Source organism: Mastigoproctus giganteus, chromosome 12, assembly GCF_048544385.1.
Source record: "Mastigoproctus giganteus isolate SK-2022 chromosome 12, ASM4854438v1, whole genome shotgun sequence".
Lineage (NCBI taxonomy): Eukaryota > Metazoa > Arthropoda > Arachnida > Uropygi > Thelyphonidae > Mastigoproctus > Mastigoproctus giganteus.
Genome location: NC_143586.1, coordinates 102,941,452 through 102,966,004, shown reverse-complemented (window position 1 = coordinate 102,966,004; position 24,553 = coordinate 102,941,452). Strand labels below are relative to the sequence as shown.

General features: G+C 38.3%; 1 protein-coding gene across 1 annotated transcript in view; it reads left to right on the top strand.

Moving 5' to 3' along the window:
- The window catches only part of arr (low-density lipoprotein receptor-related protein 6), a 324,124-nt gene that overhangs the window by 263,584 nt on the left and 35,987 nt on the right, over positions 1-24,553 (top strand). The window contains exons 14-15 of the mRNA XM_090386404.1: positions 2,008-2,151; positions 15,843-16,042. Coding sequence (XP_090242530.1) covers positions 2,008-2,151; positions 15,843-16,042 — 344 coding nt within the window. The remainder of the gene's footprint in view (positions 1-2,007; positions 2,152-15,842; positions 16,043-24,553) is intronic.

Below are 24,553 nucleotides of genomic sequence, written 5' to 3'. Positions count from 1 at the left end.
TGGGTTGAGCATGCTGAGTTCTGATGGGATTCTTCCACTTGTTCAGATTACGAACCTAAGGCGGCATAAATTCAAATTGAGGAAAGACAGATGTAGAATAGATGTGCGGAAATTTGCCTTTAGCTAGTGGGTAGTTAATTGCTGGAACAAACTTCCGTCTGTCATGGAAGTTGATAGGTTAAATAAATTCAAGGAGGAACTGGACAAACATTTAGTGGGATTTGTTTTGTAAAATTTTTTTTTTTTTTGGCTGATGCTGCATAAGCTCATACACTTGCTTTCTTGCATCACATGCCACTACTACTACTACTACATAATCTTTCCTGCAGAAGCCACAACATTTGCTTTTTTCAGTGTTGGTGATGACATAGCTTCTAAACACAGTTGTGTTGCTTACTCTCTGGATTGAAATGATGAAGTCACATCTCATTTGCCATTATCACCTTGTGCAGAACCTCACCATCTTCAGTGACGATCTATTGCAACTCCTGACAGACTTCCATGCGAACTTGCTGTTGTTCAGGTGTGAGTAGTCCTGGAACCCAGCACGCACAAACAAATGTCATATGCAAATGGTCATGGAGAATACCATGTGTGCTTCTTACTAATATTCTCAACATCTCTGTTATGTGATGATTATCATATCCAATGTTATGGTTTATGTGGTGACAGCAGTGATTGGAGGTGCCTCCGTAGCCAGGAGCAGCAGTATGTAGCAAACGCTTCTTGATTAGACCGGGGTTCGAGCCTGTGACTACCAAATATGGAGGATGCTGAAAGGTCAGGAATGACCACCGCATATCTCGGAGCAATATGGCCTTAGTTGCTAATGCTCCTAAAAACCAAATAACCAACAACAACAACAGCAGTGGTTGGAGCTCCAGCACTATCAATTTTTGTAATTGAATCACATCTGTTTTTAAGCATTCTAAACCACCTGCGAGCTGTGCTATATGGAAGCGTAAGATTTGCCATAAGCCTCTTTTAACATTTCATATGCTTCAGTTGATGTTTTCTTGAGATAGAAACAAAATTTAAGAGCAACATACTATTCCTGGCACGTCATGGCCATTGTTACTTAGGCAAAACTGAACAGCCATAAACTTGACCAGTGGCCAAGATCACACGATGTGCATATGCATTGCTATGATGCCGGAATTTAAGACTTGGTTTAGTCTTAAATTCTGCAGCTCAGCTTGAAATAGTAAGTAGTACAGTTCATAACTATATGATCATACTTTATTGATCAGCTCTCATAGATATTTCAGTCAGGTATTCATATTTCCAATTCACACAACATACTTACAGATAAAGAAAGATTTATTTTTGCCCCCCCCCCCCCCTCTTCACTGAAATTTTCCTGAGCAATTCATAATCCCCAACCCAAATTGTGACTCCAGTATCTGGACAATACTTTCATCTGACAATATGGAAGAATGCTTGTGGATACATTACCAATTGAATCGTCACAAAGGTATAAAATCTGGGATAGTCAAAGAACCTTTTCATTGGGGAGGGTGCCCTAAACATTTGTGATTCTTAAGATTAAAACTGGAATTTTAAACATTTGTTTTCTCACCTTTTCAGTAATATCCCCCCCCCCCCCACCATTTTAAGGAAATTCTCAAACCTCATAGTTGTTAATTTCCCTAATTCCTAACTTCGAGGAAAGAATCACATGACTGACTAAAAGAAATGAGGTCTAAGTGTACTTTAAAAGAACATGAAACCTTAAAATCTTAGGAATTCACAACAAAATTAAAAAACTAAGGCACTGAAGCTTGTTTAAAAAACTGTTACTTGTTTGTTGTTTAACAAAATAAAAGGTATTAAAAATTATTTTCATTCCCCCCCACCCTAAAAGCTGTTATAATAATAAGATTTTTATTGAATATATATAAAAAAAAATTCAATTATTTATTTTTTTTCTCTCATATTAGCAAGAGGAAAAGTTGTAGTCTACATTTTTAAATTGTGTTCAGTTTTATTATTTTTTCATAAAACCAGGTTGGAATCCATGTGCAGTTAACAATGGTGGCTGTTCTCATTTGTGTCTGGCTCTTCCAAGCTCAGAACATCACAAATCCTATACTCACCATTGTGCTTGTCCCACTCATTATGAACTGTCTGATGACAACAAAACATGTATTGGTAAGTTTATTCTGCATCAGCATGATTCTTATTAATTGTATTTGCTAATTTACTATATGAATCAACATTGTGTTTAATTTTTTTTTCTAATTAGTTTTAAAAAAATATTAATGGTAAAAGTCTTAAAATTTTTATGACTGTGTAGCTGAAAAAGTAGTATTACATAAGATTTTTGTAAAATTGTAAACATTGATTATGTATCTAAGGAACAAGAATTTTTAATCCTGTTTTTTGTTAATTAAATATGCGAGTTGTAAATGTTTGAGGACCTTGAGTCCCAAATTCTTTCTGCACTTATTTGTAACACAAAGTTTATTACTGTTGCAATTGAAATGTATAGATTGCAGCCAATCCAAATGGGATATGAAAATCATGATATGGTTTGTCTCCTGTGGTGGTTTTTTTTTTTTTTTTTTTTCATTTTTGGCTCATTGGTTATAATTTATGCACTGTGTAATCGCCAGATATCTATTGAAGTTTACCATAACTGTAGCCATCACCATGCATAAATCAACCTAAACATCCTGTCTTTGTTTTCTGAAGTTGGAGATGCCTTATGTTTGTTATTTGGTTTTTTGGAGCATTAGCAACTAAGGCCATATTGCTCAGGGGATATGCGGTGGTCATTCCCTGACCTTTCCGCATCCTCCATATTTGGTGGGCACGGGCTCGAACCCCAGTCTAATCAAGAAACGTGTGCTACTCACTGCTGCTCCTGCCCACCTGGCTATGGAGGCACCGATGCCTTATGTGAAAAATAAGTTATATAAAATGGCTGATGGGTTGTTAAGAAGTGAGTAGGTTTCTGTGGAGGAAATGTAAGTAGGTAGCATCTGCAAGATGAACAGATGCTGGGGATCATTTCAATGATTATTAAGATGAGATGTTAGAGAACTGCCTTGTCTTTAAACACTTGTGTGGAGCTTCTCTGTGTGGGTGTTAAGATTATTCTGGTTATAATTCATGCAACAGAACCAAAAGAATTGTTCTCTGTGTAATTTCTCAGATTTAGAAGTTTTGCAGTAAAATAATCTACATGATCATCAGGAAAAGACAACAAATTTGAATACCTAAATTTTCTTTCGTGTACTATGTTGGCATGGGTGTTATTAAACATGAAAAAAACAGGAGTTTATTATTCAAGCACAAACATGTTCACTTTGTTGACCCTGCATCCAAGACTATTCACAAGAAACACTGCAGCCAGTGTTTCTTCAGAGATGCCCTTCAAAAAATCTGATTTCAACTTTCATTTCTTCAGTGGTATCTGAATTATTTCTTTAGATGTTGTCCTTCAGGAATCTCCCACAGGAAGTAAACACAGGAATACAAATTCTGGGCTATGAATAGCAATTTCTGTACACAAGCATTATTTTCAGGCTTCCTCACAGACTTGAATTAAGAAAAGACAGATGTAGAATAGATGTGCGGAAATTTGCCTTTAGCCAGCAGGTGGTTAATTGCTGGAACAAACTTCCATCTGTCGTTGTAGTCAATAGGTTAAATAAATTTAAGGAGGAACTGGACAGGCATTTGGAGAGAAAGGCGTGATTTTTTTTTTTTTTTTTTGGCTGATGCTGCATAAGCTCATACAATTGCTTTCTTGCATCACATGCCACTACTACTACTTATTTCTGTTAACAATGCGCTTCTTATTAGTTATCATAGAATGGGACAGTTAACTTCTTTACGTCTTTATTATGATGAAGTTATACATGTGGGCATAACCTCTTTCTGTACATAGTTATGAGTAAATTGATTTTGTTACTTAGTGCATCAGTCCAAGACTATTCATATTGTGGGGTCACTTCACTGCAAGTTGCCTTGATATTGCAACACACCAAATAAAAGGCACTGTGCTATTGGAGAAGTATATTGCTTTTTATTTAAAGTGTATGCCGTTGCCCAGACCTGGGTTTCAACTCCAGTTGGAACCCAGGTCTGGGCATCAGTGGTAAATATGCATTGTGAAGACCTGAGCAACCCAGTGATCAGATATATTTTACTAATTTACTACTTGCATCTCACAGTATGTGAGATGCAAGTAGTAAATTAGACATAGTTAAGCTAGGCAAAAGCCTCAAGTTATGAAAGCTATGTAAAGTCACTGTACATAACCATAGCCTCCTTCTGTGCATAGCTATGAGCAAAACGATTTGCTACTTAGTGCATTGGTCTCACTTTTTTGCTTTTATAAATAAAAGGCAGTATTCTTCTCTAGTGGAGCAGTGCCTTTTATTTAGAGCAGTGGTTCTCAGGCAGCTCTATCAGTTCTATTTGCCCTCTGGGCAAATGTTTAGTTGCTACGACGCCCCCCTCCATGAGTTTTTGTAATGTAAAAAATCGATTTCTGTGAAAATGGGAAGTATTTATGATAAGAAGTTAAAATTTTACCACTGAAATTACTTTATTGATGCAAATTTTTAATGCAAATACACACATTTTGAGTTGTTTATCATTATTGAGATATATCTACTTGCTAACGGCATACACTTTAAATAAAAAGCAATATACTTCTCCAATAGCACAGTGCCTTTTATTTGGTGTGTTGCAATATTCAGGCAACTTGCAGTGAAGTGATCCCACAATATGAATAGTCTTGGACTGATGCACTAAGTAACAAAATCAATTTACTCATAACTATGTACAGAAAGAGGTTATGCGCCCACATGTATAACTTCATCGTAATAAAGACGTAAAGAAGTTAACTGTCCCATTCTATGATAACTAATAAGAAGCGCATTGTTAACAGAAATAAGTAGTAGTAGTAGTAGTGGCATGTTATGCAAGAAAGCAATTGTATGAGCTTATGCAGCATCAGCCAAAAAAAAAAAAAAAAAAAAAAAACAAAAATCACACCATTCTCTCCAAATGCCTGTCCAGTAAATTTATTATTTATGCTATTTATTACATTTGGAATAACATATATATTTTTAAAATTTTAAATATATATGTTAAAGAATTTTATTTATCTTTTAAACACAACTTGTCAGTTATGGGGCACATATTACTTAGAACACGTAATTCGCTCTCAACATCTGTCAGTTTGTTTCTCACTTGATTTAATTGATACTAAACTAGAAAATCCAAGTTCACAAAGATAAGTATGGGAAAAACAACTAGGGAATTCACTTACAATAAAATCGGATATGTTTATCAACTAAGGCAAAATGCACAACTAATGCTAAGGACTGACTGCATGGAAATACAGCGTGAAAATATACAGCGTCTCCTAGAATTTTTATTGCAACAATTTAACATCTTGGATCTTAACAATGACTCGTTCCACACAGCTGTACAAAATGAGACTGACATAGTCACACATAGATAAATACTAAGTTAAAAAAAAACTATTCAGTATCTTTTCGGATGTTCACCTGAACATTTACGTTGCATAATAGTTGAATTGACTATTCCACTACAGTATAGTAAAGGATTGAAAGAATGAAGAAAATAATTGTTGAACTAATGAAGACTGCTCGTAGCCCCTCAATTTTGTGTTGCACGACCCTTTTAGGGGAGTTTCAACCCTATGCTTCAAACCACTGATTTAGAGTATGAGTATTAGTATAGGGATGCAACTCCCTCTATACTCCTCTGTTGTACAGCAGTCTTCCACAGGCTTTTGTTGCACAGGTAAAAAAAAAAAAAAAAAAGTAGATAGGAAAATACAAATTGTTCAATTCCCTCCTCATGTAGGTAACTATCCAGTTGACCTTTGAATTTCCTCAAACTGTTGGCCTCAGCTACCTGCAGAGGCAACTTGTTCCAGTAATCAACAACTTGCTGGCTAAAAGAAAACTTCCTACAATCTAGTCAAAACCTCTTCCCCTGTAATTTGAATTTATGGCCCCTCATTCTGGGATTCTTTATAACAATCAAAATTCCACCTTCTTTCATTTTAGTAATCCCTCCCAGAGCCATATAAACTTCAGTCAGATCCCCCTCCCCTTTAAGGTGCCTGGTTGCTTTCCTCACCCATTTGGCAATCTCACCATGTGAGTTGCCTGCCTTTGGACCCTTTCAAGAAGCTCGGTTTATTTTTAGTGAGGTCTTCTTACTTGGATGTAGCATGCTAAATGTGGTTTTATAATGCCTTATACAGTGAGATTACAACCTCCCTACTTCTACAGGATAATGTTTGATAAATCGTCGACAGGATACCATGGGCTTTATTTCCTGAATGATTACACTGCTCAGAAAGCTTCTTGTCTGTCCATATCATAACTTCCAGATCCCTCTCTTCCTGTACAATTTTTTATCAACCCCACCAATTGTATAATTTATTTTGGGGTTGCTATTCCAATTTAAAACACAGCTGCCAGTTTAAGTCATCCTGAAGGAGCATTGCTTAGTACTAGTCATTAACAACTCTCCCAATGCTTATGTTGTGTGAAAATTTTGACAATATGCCCTTTATCCCTTCATCATTGTTGTTTAAAAATCAATGGAATCAATCTTTGGGGGACTTCACTTCTGACTACACCAATCTGAAGAATATCTGTTGATTATAACTTTCTGCTATATGTCCTGCAGCCACCCTGCATTCAATCTTAGAATCTTTGCAGTAATCCCAACATGTTTCAGCTTATACGAAGGGCATTCAATAAATTATGTACCTACCTGTAAAGGAAATGAGATAAAGGCAAAAATCTGGTTTTATTTTTCAATGTAACTCCTCTGAACTTCAATACACTTGTTCTATTTTGTTGGCAAATGAGGAAATACCAGACAAATAAAATTCTTTGTCCTGTCCATCAAAGAATGCAGGAACAGTAGACTTCAGTTCATTATAATCAGCAAAGTGACGTCCATGTAAGTTTTTCTTGAAGTGTTGAAACAGGAAATAGTCACTGGGGGCCAGATCCATACTGTAAGGTTGATGGGTGAATTCTGTAAAGTTGCAGCAGCAGCAGCAGCATGTGACCTGTGCAGTGGTGCATTGTCCTGAAGAAGCAGCACATTTCTGGAAAGATTTCCACTGCATTTTCCTTTATGATCTCCCTTAGGTTGTACAGTTTGTTGTTTGTTATTTGGTTTTTAGGAGCATTAGCAACTAAGGCCATATTGCTCCGGGATATGCGGTGGTCATTCCCTGACCTTTCCGCATCCTCCATATTTGGTGGTGATGGGCTCGAACCCCGAGTCTAATCAAGAAGCGTGTGCTACGCACGGCTGCTCCTTCCCACCTGAGGTTGTACAGCAGGAATGCATATGACTCCCTAGTGACTGTCTGCTTGTGTTCTAAGTAGTGAATGTACAAAATTCCCTCAGCACTCCACATTCATAATCTTGCCAGCTGAAGGTTGTGTCCAAATTTTTTGGGTGGGGAGAACCCTTGTGCTTCCATTGCTTTGATTCTTGCTTGGTCTCAGGATCCCAGTGATGAACCCATGTTTCCTCACCCGTTACAATTCTGGAGATGAAAGTTTCAAGATCCCTTCCAGAAAGCCTAAATCCTCCCCACAACACCGTACTCTGATTTGCTTTTGCACAGGGGTCAGAAATCTGGGGACCCACCTTGCACTGACCTTACTGATCCCCAAATGTTCATAGATGATGGTTATAACTGTTTCCTCAGATATGTCACATTCCTAGAGATTTGGGACACCTTTAAATGTCTGTCATTCAGAACAAGGGTTTACACAGCTTGCACATTTCTGTAGTGGTCACTGTTACCGGCCTTCCTGGATGTAGATCATCTTCGATGAACTCTCTACTCCACTTGAATTGTTTTGACCAGAATTTTACCTGGTACTCTTGAAGGTGCACTGTTGCCATACATGTTCCTTTCATGAATGACCTTTGGCCCATTTCCTTCTTTGGTGAGAAACTTGATGATTAAATGATGCTCCAATTTCAGCAAATGCATAATTCGATTAGCGTTAGCATTAGTAGAGGCATATAATGCAAGAAAGCAAGCTTATGCAGCATCAGCCAAAAAAAATCCCCTCCCATTTCACCCCTCCATTCGTTCCAAATGCCTGTCCACCTCAGCCTTAAATTTATTTAGGCTGTCAACTTCCATAACAAAAGATGGAAAGCTGTTCCACCAATCAACTACCATCTGGCTAAAGGTAAATTTCTGCACATCTATTCTGCAACTGTCGTTCCTCAATTTGAAACCATGCACCCTCAGATTATTAATCTGAGCAAGAGGAAAAATCCCATCAGCATTTTTTCAGCTTGCTCAACCTATTTAAGGCCTTATACACCTCAATCAGATCACCTCGCAGGTGCCTACTCTCCAGGCCCTGCAATTTGCAGAACTTAAGCCTTTCTTGGTAAGAGCACCCCTTTGTTCACCTCACCAATCTTGTTGCCTTTCTTTGTACTCATTCTAGCAACTCTACATCCTTCCTAAAATGAGGCCTCCATACCTGTACACAGTAAGCTAGATGTGGCCTGACCATTGCCTTGTATAACGGGATAATCACTTCCCTGTCCCTGCTAGCAAAATTCCTATATATCATTGACAAGACTCCATGACCTGCCCTGGCAGCCTATCTGCACTGCTCAATGAACTTCATATTTGTCTACACAATTAGCCCCAAGTCTTTTTCACTTTCCACTTCGCACTGTGTAGTACCACACAGTTGATACATTTCTCTTCAGTTATTGCTACCCATATGCAGTACTTTGCATTTGTTAATGTTAAACTTCAGTTGCCACTTCTCAGCCTATTTCCCCAACTTATCTAGATCCAGATCTAGATCTAGAGTAGCAAACTGTCTTTACTGTCATTAACAACCCTGCCAACCTTTGTATTATCTGCAAACTTGAATATTAAACCTGATATACCTTCATCAATATAATTGATAAATATACAAAACAACAATGGGCTCGACACTGAACCCTGGGGAACTCCACAAATAACATTTGTCCATGAAGAACAGAGTCCATTGATTGCCACTCTCTGTCGTCTCCCACTCAACCATCCCTGTATCCATTGTAGCAAATTACCCTTAATGCCATACCTCTCCAATTTGTATAGTAGTCATCCGTGTGCAACAGTATCAAAAGTTTTCCTGAAATCCAAGTATATGATATCAAAATTATTTTTGGCATTCAGTTCCTTTGTGACCACATTATAGTATCCAATCAAATTGCTCAGACAAGACCTCCCATTATGGCGCCTCCATAGCCAGGTGGGAAGAAGCAGCAGTGCGTAACACACGCTTCTTGATTAGACCGGGGTTCGAGCCCATCACCACCAAATACGGAGGATGCGGAAAGGTCAGGGAATGACCACTGCATATCCCGGAGCAATATGGCCTTAGTTGCTAATGCTCCTAAAAAAAACAAATAACAAATAACAAGACCTCCCTTTAACAAACCCATGCTGTGTCTTAACTATTAATGCAGTCTTGTCTAGATGATCCTACAATGCTTCTTTAACCAGCGACTCCATTATTTTCCCCAAGAAAACAAGTTAAACTAACAGGTCTATAGTTACTTGTGTCACCTTTTAAACCCCCTTTGTGAATTGGTATGATACATTGTCCCACCTCCAGTCCGTGGGAACCTCCCCTGAGTCCAAGGATGCTCTCATAATTATGGCTAAGGGTTTGCTTAATTGCTTTCCCGCCTCCTTTAATATAACTGGATAGTTCCCATCCACCCCAAGTGCTTTTCTTATGTTTAACTTCAAAAATTTCTCCTCCACTTTGCTCTCAGTTATTACAAAATCATTAAGTATCCTGCTACAATTTGAAAACCTTCTGCCATTTTCAAACCTTAATAATTCCTCATGTGTGAATGTAGATGCAAAATACTCATTCAGTTTGTTTGCTATCTGAGCAGGATCATCAACAGTCGAACCATTGATGTCAAGTGGACCAATCAGATTCATCCCCTTCCTTTTAGAGTTTATATAAGTAAAGAAATCCTTGCTGTTTTTCTTAGCATCTTTTGCTAAGGATTTCTCGTAATCTGCCTTCGCCTGCCTAACCTCCTTTGTGACCTGATTACAGACTAGCTTATATCTGCCATAGGCTTCTGAGTTGCTTGATAATTTATATGCATCCCATGCATTTTTATTCCCTGTTACGAGTCTCATTAGTTCATTAGATAACTATTTAGGCCTAAACCTTGAACAATATTTCTTAATAGGTATGAAACTTTTAGTAGCATCCACGATTAATTCCTTAAATACTTCCCACTTAGAATTTACTGTTGGTAACATCATCAGTTGATCCCACTGTACAGAATTTAAAAACTTTCTGAGACCACTGTACTCACCTTTATGGAAGCAAAAACCCTTTCCTTTACCCCTGATGGTAATTAAATCTTTAGGGGTTCGAGCCCGTCAATACCAAATATGGAGGATGCGGAAAGGTCAGGGAATGACCACCGCATATCCCGGAGCAATATGGCCTTAGTGCTCCTAAAAACTAAATAACAAATAAACATTAAATCTTTAATTAAATCCCACATCAGTACACTGTGATCACTGCCACCTAGTGGTTCCTTTATCTGCAAATTCTGAATACATGAATGATCACTGCTGATAACCAGATCAAGAGTATTACTCTCTCTGGTTGCCTCTCGAACATGCTGCTGCAGAAAACAATCATCCAATAAATGCACAAAAGTCTGACTAGTGTGTGAGTTACCAACCCGCAAGTTCCAGTCAATATCTGGGAAGTTAAAATCCCCCATTATAAGACATTCTGATTTACTAGCCCACTCTATTTCTCTGTACAATTGTTCATTGTACTCATTTGAGTCATTAGGTCTATAACACGCTCCTACTCTTATTTTTGCTTTCGCAGTGCTTATGTCACACCAAACTGACTCAACAGTGCGCTGTTCATCTATATTAACTGGGTGCACTTCTTTTGATTTTATGTTTTTCTTAATTAACAGCAGAACACCTCCTCCCTTTCTATCATGTCTATCCTTTCTGTACACATTGTACTCCCCAAATTCCAGTTCTGCATTCCTTATATCTGTGTGACACCACGTCTCTGTTATCCCAACAGTATCCGCCTTTGATGTCTTGACCAATACTTCAAATTCATCAAATTTATTTACTATACTTCTAGCATTGGTATACATGCTCCTATTCCTATTCACCCTAACACATCCCATATTTACCCACTTACTTCACGATGACTGCCATCCGTCTCTGAAACCCCCGACACCACTCGTTCCAGGTCGCTACTTATTCTAATAGAAGTTGTGCAAGAATCACCTTCACCTCTGCCTGCGGCTACTGGTAAACTATTAGTCCTTGTATCCCCCCCCCAAGCTAGCAGTTTTCCGACCCAACTAACGCTGCCTCGATAGCATCAGCAAATATTCTTGCACCCTTTCTCTTTAAGTGTATCCCATCCCTGTAGAAGCAGTCTCTCCTGTTAACAAGTACAGACCAGGCTGAAAAAAAATTCTACCCCTTGAGCCTTGCACAACCTTTCGAGGGCCGAATTGATCGACAAAGCTCTCATCATATACTCCCTTCTATCGTGTCTGGGCAGAATTGCAGACACTTTCAAATTCAATCCTAATTCCCGGCATTTTTTCAACAGTGACCTGTACTTGTTAAGTAATTCTGCCAGTCTCCTACTCTTAATATCATTAGTGCCAACGTGTACAACTATATCACCTTTTGTACCCCTAAAAGATGATATCCGCTCTACAACGTCATCAACCTTTGCCCCTGGCAGACATACTCTGGTCCTGTTCCATCTATCCTTTTTACAAAGCATGTTTCCCGTTTCCCTGACACCAACAACTACTAGTTTCTGTGGGACCAGTGCATTCTGCCTTGGGGGTTGCCGCTGTGTTGCGTGATGACCAAGTGCAAGCTCTGGCGTTGATTTGGGCAGTTGAGAGCTTGATGGGCCCCTCAATTTAGATCCTTCGATGGCATCCACCCTGTCCTTCAAGCTCTCACATAGGCCCATAACAACGCTGAGTTGTCGCCTGATTTCAGTGAGTGTGTGAGTGACCAACCCACAAATTCCAGTCAATCTCTGGGAAATTAAAATCCCCCATTATAAGACATTCTAATTTACTGGCCCACTCTATTTCTCGGCGCAATTTCTCATTATACTCATCAGATTCATTAGGCCCATAACACACACCTACTCTCACTTTTCCTTTCCCAGTGCTTATGTCACACGAAACAGACTGAACATTGCATTGTCCACCAACATCAATTGGATGCACTTCCTTAGATTTTATGTTTCTTAACTAACAGCATAACTCCTCCTCCCTTCCTGTCCTTTCCGAACACATTGTACTCCTCAAATTTCAGGTCTGCACTACTTATATCTGATACTGGTGTCTTCCTTTTTTCTGTTCAGCAGAGCACAACCTAAAAACATAGTGGGAATTAAATTTATATGATTCAAGTTGAAATATGTAGGAACATTATAAATTATGAATCATTGAAATATAACTATGGGGCGTACCTTAGGTAGATAATTTATTGAAAGTCCCTCGTACAGTAACCTCTCATGAGGAAGTGATTGAAATGCTTTGCTAAAATCAAAATAAACTATGTTGAAATTGTGCTCACTACATCCAGCTCGTGAATAACTCTATAAAAATAGTTTAACTAGGTTAGTTAAGCTTAATTTATCCCTAACAGTGTTGTCTCTCCTTCAAAATGCTATTTCTTTTTAAATGTCCCTGGATTGCACTCTTAATCATTGCTTCTAAGACTTTCCTTACCACTCAGTTTCCTTTCTAAAAGTTGCCTGGGTATTGCAGTGCTTGGAAGGCGCATTATAGCCAAAGCAGCTTATGCTCCATCAAACCCCCCATAACAACAACAACAAAGCAACAAGCTGGAAAAGCCCTAGAATATGAGATCAGTGCATAAATAGCAAACTACTCAGTTTGCTCATTCTCTTCTTCCAGTCACATAGCTCCCTGAGGAGCTGTTGTTGGCCACCAACAAATTCCTCCAACTGCATCGATCATGTGCTATATGAGCAGCATCTGAAAGTATCATGCCCAGAAGTTCGCTGATCCCGTTGAAGTTTGCTCATAACTATGTACAAAAGGAGGCTTTTGCTCTTGACTTAACTATGTTATAAAACAGTTGGATGCAAGAAACTGTTTTGACATTATTTACCTTAACTTCAGCAGAGCTTTTGATATGATTCTTTATGAAATGCTGTTATATAAATTATAGTCAAACTATGGTTACCAGTAAGATCCTTTGTTGGATCAAGAGCTGGGTAAAAGATAGGAGAAAGATAGTAGTCATAAATGGACATTCCTCAGGGATCACTTGAGTCCATTTCTATTTCTCATTTTCCTTAATGTGACACTGATGAGGAAGTGCAGGCTACGTTGGCAAAATTTGCTGATGATTTAAAGGTAGGAAGATTGCTTAACAACCTGAATCAACCATTTTGCTTCAGAATGACTTAATCAGTTATACAAATCGTTTGGAAAATGACAACTGCAGTTTAAACTTATGGATAACAAAAATCCAGGAATTATTATGAGTTGGGGGAGGGCTAAAAGTGGTTCTGGATGAAAAAGACTTTCAGATTCACAGCCTTGCTTATTCAGTCAGACATGAAATTTATCCTGTGTGTTGTATAGGACCTTTCCAAGTCTATAGATGGCTATCATAAGACTGTGGTAAGGTTGCATTTAGAATATTTTGTTCATTTCTGGACATTATACTTGAAGAAGGATAGGAATGACCAAATTCGTGAGGGATGCTAATCGAGCACATATGAAGACAGCATAGGAGCAGATGGCAAAGTTTGGTAACTAGACATCTTGGGGATGGGGGTAATAAGTCCCTGAAAGGAATCAGCGAAATGAATGAGGGTGGGATATTTTCATTGGTATAACAAAGAAGAACCAGGGGTCACAAATCCAAAATTTTGGGAATTTAACAGAAGACTGAATCTCGTGAAGTTTACTTTTCAGCAGCATGTTATTGATCACTGGAATACATTTCCTGCCACAGTAGTTTAAGCAAAGAGTTCATTAAAGTTCAAAGCAGAATTGAATTGCCAATTTTTAGCGATGGGAAAGATATGAATGATAGAGAATCCTCCTTCCCCCTTTTTGTCAGCTGGAAAAAAGGTCCACTTTCCTATATCATTTAGCTTATAATACTAATACCCTATTTGAAATTTTTGATCTTGTTAGACATTTTCTGCAAACCAGATCTTGCTTTAAACTCACATTATACTATAATAAAACTATAAAACTGCCAGTTTGATACCTTTTTGCACAAAAAACACTGCTCATTAGTGTGCTTACAGAATTTTCTTAAGTGTGCATCACTGGCAAATAAAAAAACACCCATGTTTTATGTTGGCAAAATTTATCGATACCACCCTAGCACATAAAAAATGTTGGCATTCAAAACTGTTGTATATTTTCTTGATGACCCTGCAGATGTCCCCTGCTTATATTCGTTCACACCTGGGTGGTCACCCACAGTGCCATATTTCAGGACTTGCACATGGGGTTTATATCCAGGGTTACAGACCAACCAGACTTTGCTGAAATTAGGTCCACTTGAGTGTCACCCGAATATCAGTTCCATCAGCGTTTTAGACTCACAGGTAGCAAGTACAGCTTGGCACATCCTAGAGAATGTCTGTGACACCCTCAAGGACCAAATATGCAAAATAAATAATTAAAAATCTTGAATTAAGATTTATTTTACCTAAAAATTGTTAATACAAATTTTAATATCACTATAATCAAATCAACCAACTAAACAGAAGAATATAAAAATTCAAATAGTTTATTTGCAAAATAAAAATAAGTACAGTAAAAATAAAATCCAAAAATTTAAATGTAGATAAGTATTAAAAAGTGTGATAAAAGATCTGATGAGTGCAGTGGGTTGCCAAAATTTGCTGTGAAACACGGCCATAACACATATTGAAGGGGAACCATTTACAATAGAAGAACCCTTATAATCCTGCAATATATTACTATATTCATCAAGGAAACTAGTTAGGGTGGGAGAATGATCAGGGTGGCAGATAAAATTCAGCAATTACATATTTATTGAATGCAGTTACTCCACAAAATAAGAAGAAATGTCGTTTATCAAAAGAAGCATCGCAAGCATTAAAATTTTATGAAAAAAATTATTGTCAATCAGCCATGTTTAGGATAGATAGGTGAGTAGCGCAGCATCACATCATTGGATTTACAAAAAAAAAAAAAAAAAAAAAAAAAAGATTTTGTGAAACCTCTCAGATTTTAGGATTCAGAATACAGGATTCCATATTGTATTTTAGAAATTTTACTCAACTTTCCTCTTCCCCTCTTTATGCCTAAAAATTATCTCTAAAAAATAATATTGGTTATAAACTATGCTTTTCTTCCCTTTTCAATAAACTATTCATGAACTTCATAGTTAACAGCAACGGTTCGGTATTTGTTGTGCTTTGTACTATAACACCAAAAATGCATGTGAGACAATGGACTGACCATTGCCTCTTATATCTGGTGATTGTAATATATAGATTTATTGTAGTGATATATATATATTCAGGATACTTAATATTGTTATGGTATACAACAGATTAACTCTCATTTATATGATAGTCCTTGTCATAAGGTACTCTTAGGAAAATCTCTATAAATAAATTAAATAAATATATAGAAAAGACTGCCATATTTATCTACAAATTTATAAAAGAAAGAATTTATTTTAAACTCATGTAAACTTATTAATTTCTTTATTTCAGCCCCAACAAATTTTTTGCTGTTCAGTCAGAAAAACAGCATTAGTCGAATGGTTGTAGATACAGACTCTCCAGATGTAATTCTTCCAATTCATGGTTTAAAAAATGTTAAAGCTTTAGAATATGATCCTATTGAGCAGTATTTATATTGGGTAGATGGCCGTACACAAACAGTTCGGCGGGCTTATGAAAATGGAACAAAGGTAGGAAATTACAACTTTTACTGACGTTGTCATTTCTATGACTTTTGTAATTGTAGTTTTCAATAACTGTTTCTATATGTAATATATGTATAATATATATTACATGTACGTAATATATGTTTTCTGCAGCAGCATGTTCGAGAGGCAACCAGAGAGGGTAATACTCTTGATCTGCTTATCAGCAGTGATTATTCATGTATTAAGAATTTGCAGATAAAAGAACCACCAGGTGGCAGTGATCACAGAGTACTGATGTGGGATTTACTTAAAGATATGATTATCATCAGGGGTAAAGGAAACTGTTTTTCTTCCATAATGGTGACTACAGTAGTCTCAGACAGTTTTTAAATTCTGGAACAAACTGATGTCACCAACATCAAATTCTAAGTGGAAAGTATTCAAGGAATTAGTCGTGGAAGCTACTAGGTTTTTCGTACCGATTAAGAAATATTGTTCAAGGTTTAGGCCTAAATGGATGTCAGATGAGCTAATGAGACTCGTGACCGAGAAGGAAAATGCATATAAATTATCAGGCGACACAGAAGCCTATGGCAGATATAAGCTAGTCTGTAATCAAGATGCAAAGGAGATTAGGCAAACGAAGGCAGATTACAAGAAATCTTTGGCAAAGAATACTAAGAAAAACATCAAGGACATCTTTACTTATATAAACTCTAAAAGGAAGAGGATGAATCAGATTGGTCCACTTGATATCAATGATTCAACTGTTGATGATCCTGCTCAGATAGCTGACAAACTGAATGAGTACTTTGCATCTACGTTAACACATGAGGAGTTATTAAGGGAGGAAAAGGCCGGAAGTTTATCAAACTCTAACTGATTGCTTAATGATTTTGTAATAACTGAGAGCAAAGTGGAGGAGAAATTGTTGAAGATAAACATAAAAAAGGCACCTGTGGTTGATGGGATCTATCCAGTGATATAAAAGGAGGTGGCAAAAGAACTAAGCAAACCCTTAGCCATAATTATGAGAGCATCTTTGGACTCAGCGGAAGTCCCCACGGACTGGAGATGTGGAAATGTAACTCCAGTTCACAAAGGGGGATCTAAGGGTGACACGAGTAATTACAGACCAGTTAGTTTAATTTCTGTTCCGGGTAAAATAATGGAGTCACTGGTTAAAGATGCATTGCAGGATCATCTAGACAAGACTGCAGCAATATTTCAGACACAGCATGGGTTTGTTAAGGGAAAGTCTTGTCTGACAAATTTGATTGGATACTATGATGTGATTGCAAAGGAACGAGATGCAAAAAATAATTTTGATATCATATACTTGGATTTCAGGAAAGATTTTGACATTGTTGCGCATGGAAAATTACTGTATAAATTGGAGCTGTATGGTATTAAGGTAAGTTGCTACAATGGATAATGCTACAATGCTATAATAAAATTACTGTATAAATTGGAGCAGTAAGGTATTAAGGGTAAGTTGCTACAATGGGCTCGTTGTGGACTAATGTTATTAGTGGAGTCCCACAGGGTTCAATGTTGGGTCCACTGTTTTGTATATTTATCAGTGATATTGATGAAGGTATATCAGGCTTAGTGTCAAAGTTTGTAGATGATACAAAGTTTGGCAGGGTTGTTAATGACAATGCAAAGTAGTGCATTTGGGTAGAAGTAACCCCAGAGGAATGTACCAACTGTGTGGTACTACACTTAGGGTTGTAGAAAATGAAAAAGACCTGGGAGTGATTGTGCAGTCAGATGTGAAGTTTTCTGAGCAATGCAGACAGGCTGCCAGAGCAGGTCATGGCTATTGTCAATGATATACAGGAATTTTGCTAGCAAGGAAAAGGAGGTGATTATCCCTTTGTATAAGGCAATGGTCAGTCCAACTCCTTGAGTACTGCATACAGGTCTGGAGGCCTCATTTTAGGAAGGATGTAGAGTTGCTTGCGCATGTACAGAGAAAGGCAACAAGGTTTGCGAGGGGAAGAAAGTGTCCTCTTACCAAGAAATACTTAAGTATTGCAAATTGCAGCTGCTGGAGACTAGGCACCTGTGAGGTAATCTGACTGAGGTGTATAAGGTCCTGAATGGGTTGAGCACGCTGAATTCTGATGGGATTCTTCAGCTTGCTCAGATGACAAACATGAGAGGCATAAATTCAAATTGAGGAAATACACTTGTAGAATAGATGCGCAGAAATTTGCCTTTAGTCAGTGGGTGGTTAATTGCTGGAACTAACTTCTATCTGTCAGTATGGAAGTTGATAGCTTAAATAAATTCAAGGAGGAACTGGACAAACCTTTAGAGGAGGGAATGGTTGTGTGAAATTGTTTTTTTTTTTTTTTTTTACGGCTGATGCTACATAAGTTCATACGCTTGCTTTTTTGCATCACATGCCTCTGTTACTACTATTACTAAATAATGTAATGATAACTTTCGATTCATATATTATTTTTATGGCTTGAACTATTCAAGGGTGTACACACACACACACAGCCTTTGTATATACTATATGCATACGCTACACAAAAATTTTCCATCTTCAGGTAATGTAACATGATTTTAGTTAATTCTACTCTTTAATACTAATTATAAAAATTAAATTCAATGTGTTCCATAATGTATTATTCCCCCCCCCCCTCCCCCATCAAATCATATTTATGATTTCTTTGAAAATGAACATGATGACTTGCAACTTCATGACCAGGAAAATTCCAAGGTATGCAGCCATTAGTCCAGCACCCCCTCCTCAAATTTTGTTTATGTGATTTTTTTTTTTTCATGTGAACACCAAACACGAGAGGTATTAGAACCTATAGTACTTAGTACCGTGCTCGGGTTGGAGGTTGAGAAGACGAAAGAAGATATATGTTGACATTGGACTTGAACTGCTGTAGATTGTAATTTTCAGGAAATACGTATGAAGGAAGGTTGTTCCAGAAAACGGCAGTTCAATGAATAAATGAGGAAGATGAAAAGTTGGTTCTGTGAATTTGAAGTTGGACAGTAAATGGATGTTGGCTGGTGGAGGCACAAGTTCGGACTGATTTGAAAGAGAGAGAGCGAGCGGGAATTATAGAAGCCAATTCAGAAGAACAGTGCCCATGGAAGTATCTGTAGAAGAGGCATGCAGCAGACACAGTACGTCTATGAGAAAGAAAGTGGAGAGACTCTGTTAGAGATGAATCATTAATTAACCTAACTGCCATCTTCTGAATGGAATCAAGAAGCTTGAGAGAGGTTTTGGGGGTGCCACCCCAGATGTGGGAACAATATTCCATGGTAGGGCGGATTTGCGATTTATACAGAGTGAGCAGCTGTTTGGAAGAAAAGTAATGCCGAGAGCGAAAGAGAAAACCAAGTTTTTTAGATGCAGAGGAAGCAATATTTGTAATGTGCTTGTGTGAAGAGAGATTAGAAGTCAGGGTAATCCTCAAAAGAGATATATCATTTTGCCTAGAAATCGGAGTGTCACAAAAGATAAGCATAGGAGCAGAAGAATCCTTTTTGTGAGATATAAGACAAGACCAAGTTTTAGAAGGGTTGAAATCAACAAAGTTTTCTTTGCCCCACTGGAGAATTACCTGAAGATCGGCATTGGTAGCAGATTTTCGAGAAGTTGAAGCTGATTGAGTAGGGCATGGTTTCTCAAAATGGAAAGTGGAATGCAATGTGCTATCATCGGCAAAACTATGGATAGGATTTCGAGTCAATGGAAGGTCATTAATATACAAGAGGAAAAGAGTAGTGGAAAGAACTGAACCTTGGGAAACACCGCCATTAGTGGAGAATTCGAAGACAGAGAGCCATCTACTATCACCCTCAGTGAGCGATCAGAGAGAAAACTGGATAACCAATTACTAAAAACAGTTGGCAAACCATAAGATGGAAACTTGTTTAGAAGACCTTTATGCCAAACACGATTGAAAGCCTTTGAGTTGTCAAGAGCAACTACTTGTGTTTCACCGAACCTTTCCGTTGAATTAGTCCATAAATGGGTAACATAAGCCAGAATATCACCAGTGGATCGACACTGACGGAATCCATACTGGCAATCGTTGATCAGACGGAAAGTTTCTAGGTAGTTTAAGAGTTGGCAGTTAATTGATTTCTCCATTACTTTAGAAAGAGTAGAAGTAATTGCAATGGGACGATAATTGGATGAGAGGGATTTGTCACCCTTTTTAGGAACTGGCTGGATATGAGCAAATTTCCAAGCAGAAGGAAAAACACCTTTGGAATAAGAAAGTGAGAAAAGGCAGCAAAGAATACGAGTAAGTTCAGGAGCACAGCCTTTGAGAACAAGTGGAGAAATACTATCGGGACCTGGAGCTTTATTAGCATCAAGATTGGTGAAAATCCTTCTGACATCCTTTTGACGGAAGACCACAGGAGGCATTGAATGGAGCGTGTTGAGAATGATGGGAGGTGTTTTACCAAGATCATTAATACATAAGCTGGAAGAAAAATGGGATGCTAGCAGGTCAGCTTTATCCTTGGTTGAAGTGACAACAGGGCCATCTGGTTTGGACAGAGGTGGGAGCAGAGATGGGCAAAAGTTGCGGCCAATAGCTTTGGCAAGAGACCAGAATGCTCGGCTACCATTAGGGCAAGAAGCAAGTTTTCTACCTTTAGCCTGTTCAAACTCTAGTTTGGACTGATTAATAACTGCTTTACAATTGTTGCGAGCTTTGGTGTATGCAGAAAATGAAACTGAAGAATTAGAAACAAGCCAATCACGATATGCAACATTCTTCTCTTGAACAGCCTTAGCACATTTCGAAAACCAATATGTAGATAAAGGACGAGATTTTAAAGTGGAGTGTGGGATAAAGGATTCCATTCCTACAAGAATAATTTCACTGACATAACCTTAGCAAACGTTGACATCGGAAGTTTTGAAACAGTAATCCGACCAAGGAAAAGAAGTCTCGCAGGTCATCCAATTTTGCATTCTTGTAATGCCAAACAACACGAGGTTGGGATTAGCCATGAGATAAAGGTTCCATTGGAGAAGAGACAATCACAAAGTTGTGATCTGAAGTGCCTAAAGGACCTCTCACTTCGACCGTGTATTTAGAAGGGTTGTTTGTGAGAAAAAGATCAAGCATATTGGCTGTATGATTAGGATTGTCCGGTATTCTTGTAGGTAAATGAACAATCTGTGCAAGGTCATTAGTATGCAAAAGCCTCAGCATCTCGACCAGCTGGGTCGGTATGACTAGAAAACGGAAGCCAGCTGGAGTTGTGGACATTAAAATCACCAAGGAAAATTACCTCACTGTAAGGAAAGTTGGACTGGAGAAAGTCAATTTGCAAAGAGAGTAATATAAAGAGCTCCAAGTGATTAGTGGAGTTGGGAGAATGGTAGAGACAACAGATGAATTTGACACAATGAGATAGAGAGATTTTAAGCCAAAAAGATCAAAGAGGGGAGATTCCAAATTGCCAAGTCTCTCACAGGGAATATCAGAACGGACATATGCACAAGTACCACCTTTGAGGCGAAAGGAATCATACAGCGAATAATTTGGGGTTCTGAGATGAGCAGTAGTTGAATCAACCGATAACTGAGATTCTGTCAGAAAAAGTACATGGGGTTTGGCAGACTGCAAGTGGAAATGGACATAGTTGAGATTAGAATTGAGACAACGTATATTTGTGAAATGAATTAGGAAGTTCTTGGGAGGTTTAGATCTTTTCGCAGATAAGCTTGCTCTATTAGTTTGACAATTCATGGTGTATTCAATAGTAAGAAAAAGTGGGTGGGACATGCTGTATGAAGTATTGAAATTTTTGGATAGGGCTTAGACATGGTAAGAATATACCCAGATTCTTGACATAACGTGGCCTTGACAATGCTCCCTGCATACGCACTACTTGGACTCCCTGCAGTCACTATCTGGCAGAGTAGAGGTAGCAAGATTATACACTAGCTGATCCGGAAGCCTCATAGAGAGTTACCAATATGTTCGGTCCGGTGTACTAACTAGCGGCCGCCCTGCGAACACTGTTTTAGAGCTGTACCCTCGAAATGTAAGGAATATTGGATCTTGCCACAATGTTCATCATAACTTCAAAAGTCATCAGTCATACTGCATGATGGAAGAGAAGTCCGATTAAATGAAGTTAAAGAAGTAATAATTATATTGTAACAGTCCTCAGGTGACCTAACCTATATCTGTGTATGGATATGGATACTGTGTCCACCCGAGATCAGCTAATTATTACAGCCTTGATTGAAGAGGCTTTATAAATTCCTCCAGTCATCAGTGGGATTCAAATGCAGGCCTCTCCAAACAAGTTACCAGTTGTGAAACCATCATACTGTCACAGAGGACAGTTTAAAGAAGGAATCAAGAGATTGTAGGAATGGGGTTCTTGATGTTGCCACAGACATTCTCTCAGATGTGCCAGAGAAGCTGTACTTGCTACCTGGGAGTCTAAAATGCTGATGGAACTGATATTCTGGTGACACTCAAGTCAAGTGGACCCAATTTCGCCGAAGTCTGGACAGTCTGTGACAGCCAAATCCTCTGCTTGCACCTTCAGGATGGTGGAACTTAATAACCCCAAGTATAACCTCCATGCACAAGTACACAGTAGGTGATCACCCAGGTGTGAATTGGCAACTGAAGTTTAACCTTGACAAATGCAAAGTACTGCATATGGGTAGAAGTAACACCAGAGAAACGTACCAACTGTGTAGTACTACACTTAAGGTGGTAGAAAATGAAAAAGACCTGGGAGTAATTGTGCAGTCAGATATGAAGTTTTCTGAGCAATGCAGACAGGCTGCCAGGGCAGGTCATGGGGTTTTGTCAGTGATGTATAGGAATTTTGCTAGCACGATAAAGGAGGTGCTTGTCCTTCTGTATAAAGCAATGGTCAGCCCTCACCTTGAGTGCTGCGTACAGGTCTGGAGGCCTCAGTTTAGGAAGGATGTAGATTTGCTTGATCGTGTACAGAGAAGGGCAACAAGATTGGTTGGAGGAATGAAGGGATCCTCTTACCAAGAGAGGCTTAAGTTATGAAAATTGCAGTGGCTGGAGACTCGGCACCTGCCTGGTGTTCTGATTGAGGTGTATAAATCCTTGAATGGATTGAGCATGCTGAATTCTGATGGGATCCTTCCACTTGTTCAGATTACGAACCTAAGGGGGCATAAATTCAAATTAAGAAAAGACAGATGTAGAATAGATGTGTGGAAATTTGCCTTTAGCCAGCAGGTGGTTAATTGTTGGAACAAACTTCCATCTGTCGTTGTGGAAGTTGATAGGTTAAAAAAATTTAAGGAGGAACTGGACAGGCATTTGGAGGGAATGGTGTGATTTTTTTTTTTTTTTTTTTTTTTTTAGCTGATGCTGCATAAGCTCATACACTTGTTTTCTTGCATCACATGCCACCAGTACTTCCTCTCCTTGAAACTTGACTTTCTCCGGTCCAACTTTCCTTACAATGGAGTAAATTTCTTTAGGGATTTTAATGCTCACAACTCCAGATGGTTTCTGTTTTCTAGTCACATGGATCCAGCTGGTTCAGATGCCAAGACATTTTGCAATTACTAATGACCTTGCACAGCTTGTTTATTTACCTACCAGAATACCTGACAATCCTTAGTTGTTTTTTAATAAACAACCCTTCTAAGTTCATGGCCGAGGTGAGTTGTCGTCTAAGCTCCTCAGATTACAACTTGGTGATGTTCTCTTCCCCATCCTACTTTAGCATCCTACTTTTCTTTTAATTCGTGTATTGATGACTCACCTCCAACCATTCCCGGTACACTCCATTCATTGCCCATTGTGGTGTTCCGTCACAAGGATATCAGAAGAATTTTGAACAGTCTTGATGCCAAGAAAGTGCCAAGTTTTGAAGGATTTCTCCAGTTGTTCCCAAAATCTGTGCCCCCTGAGACTACTCCTGTTCTGTGACACCTTTTTTCACTTCTTTATTCCACAGGTTTTTTTCCCTTCTTCTTGTAAATTTGCTCATATCCAGCCTATTCCTAAAGAGATTGACAAATCTCTTTCATTCCATTATCTCCCCATTGCACTTACTTCTACTCTTTCTAAAGGAATGGAGAAATCTATTAACCACTAACTCTTAAAAAACTATCTAGAAACCTTTCATCTGATCAGTGATCACCAATATGGATTTCGCCAGTGTCGATCCACTGGTGGTATACTGGCTTATGTTATCCATCTATGGAAAAGTTTGGTGAAACTCAGTGTTTGCACTTGACATTTCAAAGGCTTTTGATCATATTTGGCATAAAGGTCTTCTAAATCAACTTCCATCTTTTGGTTACCAACTGTTTTTTGTTATTTGGTATCCATTTTTCTCCCTGACTGCTCACAGCAGGTGATGGTAGATGTATCTCTCTCCAGTAATGCAGGTGTTCCACAAGGTTCAGTTTTTTCCTCCCATTCTTTTCTTCTTGTTTATTAATTGCCTTCTTCCATTAGTTGTAAATCCTATCCATAGCTTTGCTGATGAAGCACATTGCATTCCAACCTGCCAGTTTGAGAAATGAAG